Below are 2,451 nucleotides of genomic sequence, written 5' to 3' on the forward strand. Positions count from 1 at the left end.
AAGATTCCAAATATTCAACAGGTGCAGCAGATTTATTTTGGTCGCTTCTGTGTTCCCAAATAGAGGACTCCAAAGGACATCCCGAACTCTGCAGTTGGTTCCTACATTAGTCGCCTCCTACGATACACGCAGTCGGTAATAGCAGGTATATTGTTTTCCCGATCCCCCACCTGCAGGGGGTGGGTGGAATGCTGTGCTGGGTGGCATTTGCATAGTAGCACTATAAAGTCGGCATCAGATCCGCGCTATCACAAGAAGGCATGTAAACGAACATATCCCGTTCCCGGCACACATGCACGCATACACAACAACACACATAGAGGCACGTCTTTAAATGACCTTAGCTGTTATGTTAATAGCACGTTAAAAATACTGCTGTGACAATTATACTGATCATTTTAATATAGCACCATACGTTAACTAACGGTGTGATGCCGCTTCCCTGTGAACCATCATACACTGTTGGTAATGATAAAACGGTAGGAAACTGGGTATCCTAGGTGAATTCATTTAACATACATGCATTATTTCTTTTGAGCGTTTAGGTATAATTTTTTTAGTGTTGGTGCAACGCCATCAATGAATGGAAAGATTACATAGGTTGACCAAAGTCAACTTGTTAATCGGTTCCTTATAATTACTCATGTTAATGTTACTTATGCAGCAAATATTTTAAAGTTATCATAAAAGTAAGCAACAAATGAACTAAACCAAAATTTATACTTTTAAATATAACAATGAAAAATTGCCAGGACATTCGTAAGACCTTTAAAATGATTTTTGTTATTTTCTGCAAAACGTTCGGCGTTTCGGGTAATGCTAACTCCTGGTTAACCCGTTGTCTGAGTGAAATAGCACGTGCGAGGTGCATTCGGTATCGTCTTTAGTGAGGGGCCTCCAAGAAAGCTGGGTCCACGTCCCGAGGCTGGGTACGTTGGTGCTCAGTGCGTATGTGATCATTTCGGGGGTATGATTGTGGCGCGCTGGGCGTCATCGTAGCAGAAGGCTTTGACAGTAGCTCCAATTTGAGCCAACCTGTTTGCCGTGGGTTGCATCTCGTATTCCTGGGGGAAGAAGATCCTGGTAGCTGAGCAGAGTCGGAATCACTGTCAAACTCTTGATAGGAAGGAGACATGATCCGATATTCTGCAACATACTGCTTTGGCTTCGGACTCTGGGTAGACGAGAGGTGATATGGGCCCTCTATCACCAATCGGCTGGTCACGCCGAGCCCTTGGTTTACATACTCCCAAGAAGGCGGTGGCTCAGGGTCAATCGCGAGAGTATACTCTTTCAAATAGTATGTATATTCTTACGAGTATACTATTCTATGTATCTCCGACACTTGGCGCTGGATATCCGCGTCACACCAGTGTCCCCTTGTTGGGCTCCGTGGCGGGTGGAGGCATAGATCGTGAAACAAACAAATATACACATGGGTAAAGATAAAAACCACCAAAACGACGGACATACCAAAATCAGGAACGATGACCCTAGCTCAAAAACAACACAAAACGCAACACAGAACACCCAATTCCCGCAATTCCTTGTGATGACCTCCACACAGAGTGGTAAAACAACGGCCGCGTTGTCGCCACTTCTGTTGAGGAAGGGCATCCAGGGAATCGCAGGGGATGTGAAATCCGTTAAGCCATTGGGATCGGGCGATCTCCTTATAGAGGTTTATCGCCAACAACAGGCGATGAACCTACTCGGAACAACCAGTTTTGCCGGCATCGGTGTCAGTGTGAAACCACACTCATCACTTAATTGCAGCAAGGGGGTAATCAGGTGCCCAGCCTTGCGCAATGACACCGATGAAGACATACTGGCATATTTCCAGGAGGAGAGCGTCCCGGTCTCTGAGGTGAGGCGGATGGTGATCAGGAGAAACAATGATACAATCAAAACAAACACCTTCATCATCACTTTTTCAACGCCAACACTACCCCAAATACTAACAATCGGATACCAGAGGTACAACGTTTCCGTCTACATCCCAAATCCATTGCGATGCCGAAACTGTCAGAAGTACGGTCATCACGAAAAGCGATGTAGACGAAAATCGATCTGCCAGTATTGTGGCCGTGAGGGTCACACCGAGCAAAATGACTGTGACATCGCCAACCTGCGCTGTGTCAACTGTGAGGGGAAGCACGCTGCCTCTTCTCGCGACTGCCCTACCTGGAGCCAGGAGAGGGAGATATTACGGGTTAAATATACCCGAGGTGTCTCTTTCCCCGAGGCCAGGAGGATAGTCGGGAGTGCAGACATTGCTACACCCTCTTACGCACAAGTGACTCGAGGCAAGGCGCCGGTTGACAGTGTCACGGTCAAGGATGCTTCGGTTCAAGTTTCTGAAGACATACCTGCCTGGGGCTCACAAGTCCCAGACATGGCTGGTCAACAGAACTTGAAAATCCTCACGGGGGACCCATCCCGTTTCACGAC

General features: G+C 47.0%; 1 protein-coding gene across 1 annotated transcript in view; it reads left to right on the forward strand.

The window, feature by feature from the left end:
* The first annotated feature begins 1,435 nt into the window (after positions 1 to 1,435).
* The window catches only part of LOC110454970, a 5,178-nt gene continuing 4,162 nt past the window's right edge, over positions 1,436 to 2,451 (forward strand). Inside the window, exon 1 of the mRNA XM_021504817.1 lies at positions 1,436 to 2,402. Coding sequence (XP_021360492.1) covers positions 1,436 to 2,402 — 967 coding nt within the window. The remainder of the gene's footprint in view (positions 2,403 to 2,451) is intronic.

This window comes from Mizuhopecten yessoensis, unplaced genomic scaffold, assembly GCF_002113885.1.
Source record: "Mizuhopecten yessoensis strain PY_sf001 unplaced genomic scaffold, ASM211388v2 scaffold8123, whole genome shotgun sequence".
Classification (NCBI taxonomy): Eukaryota; Metazoa; Mollusca; class Bivalvia; order Pectinida; family Pectinidae; genus Mizuhopecten; species Mizuhopecten yessoensis.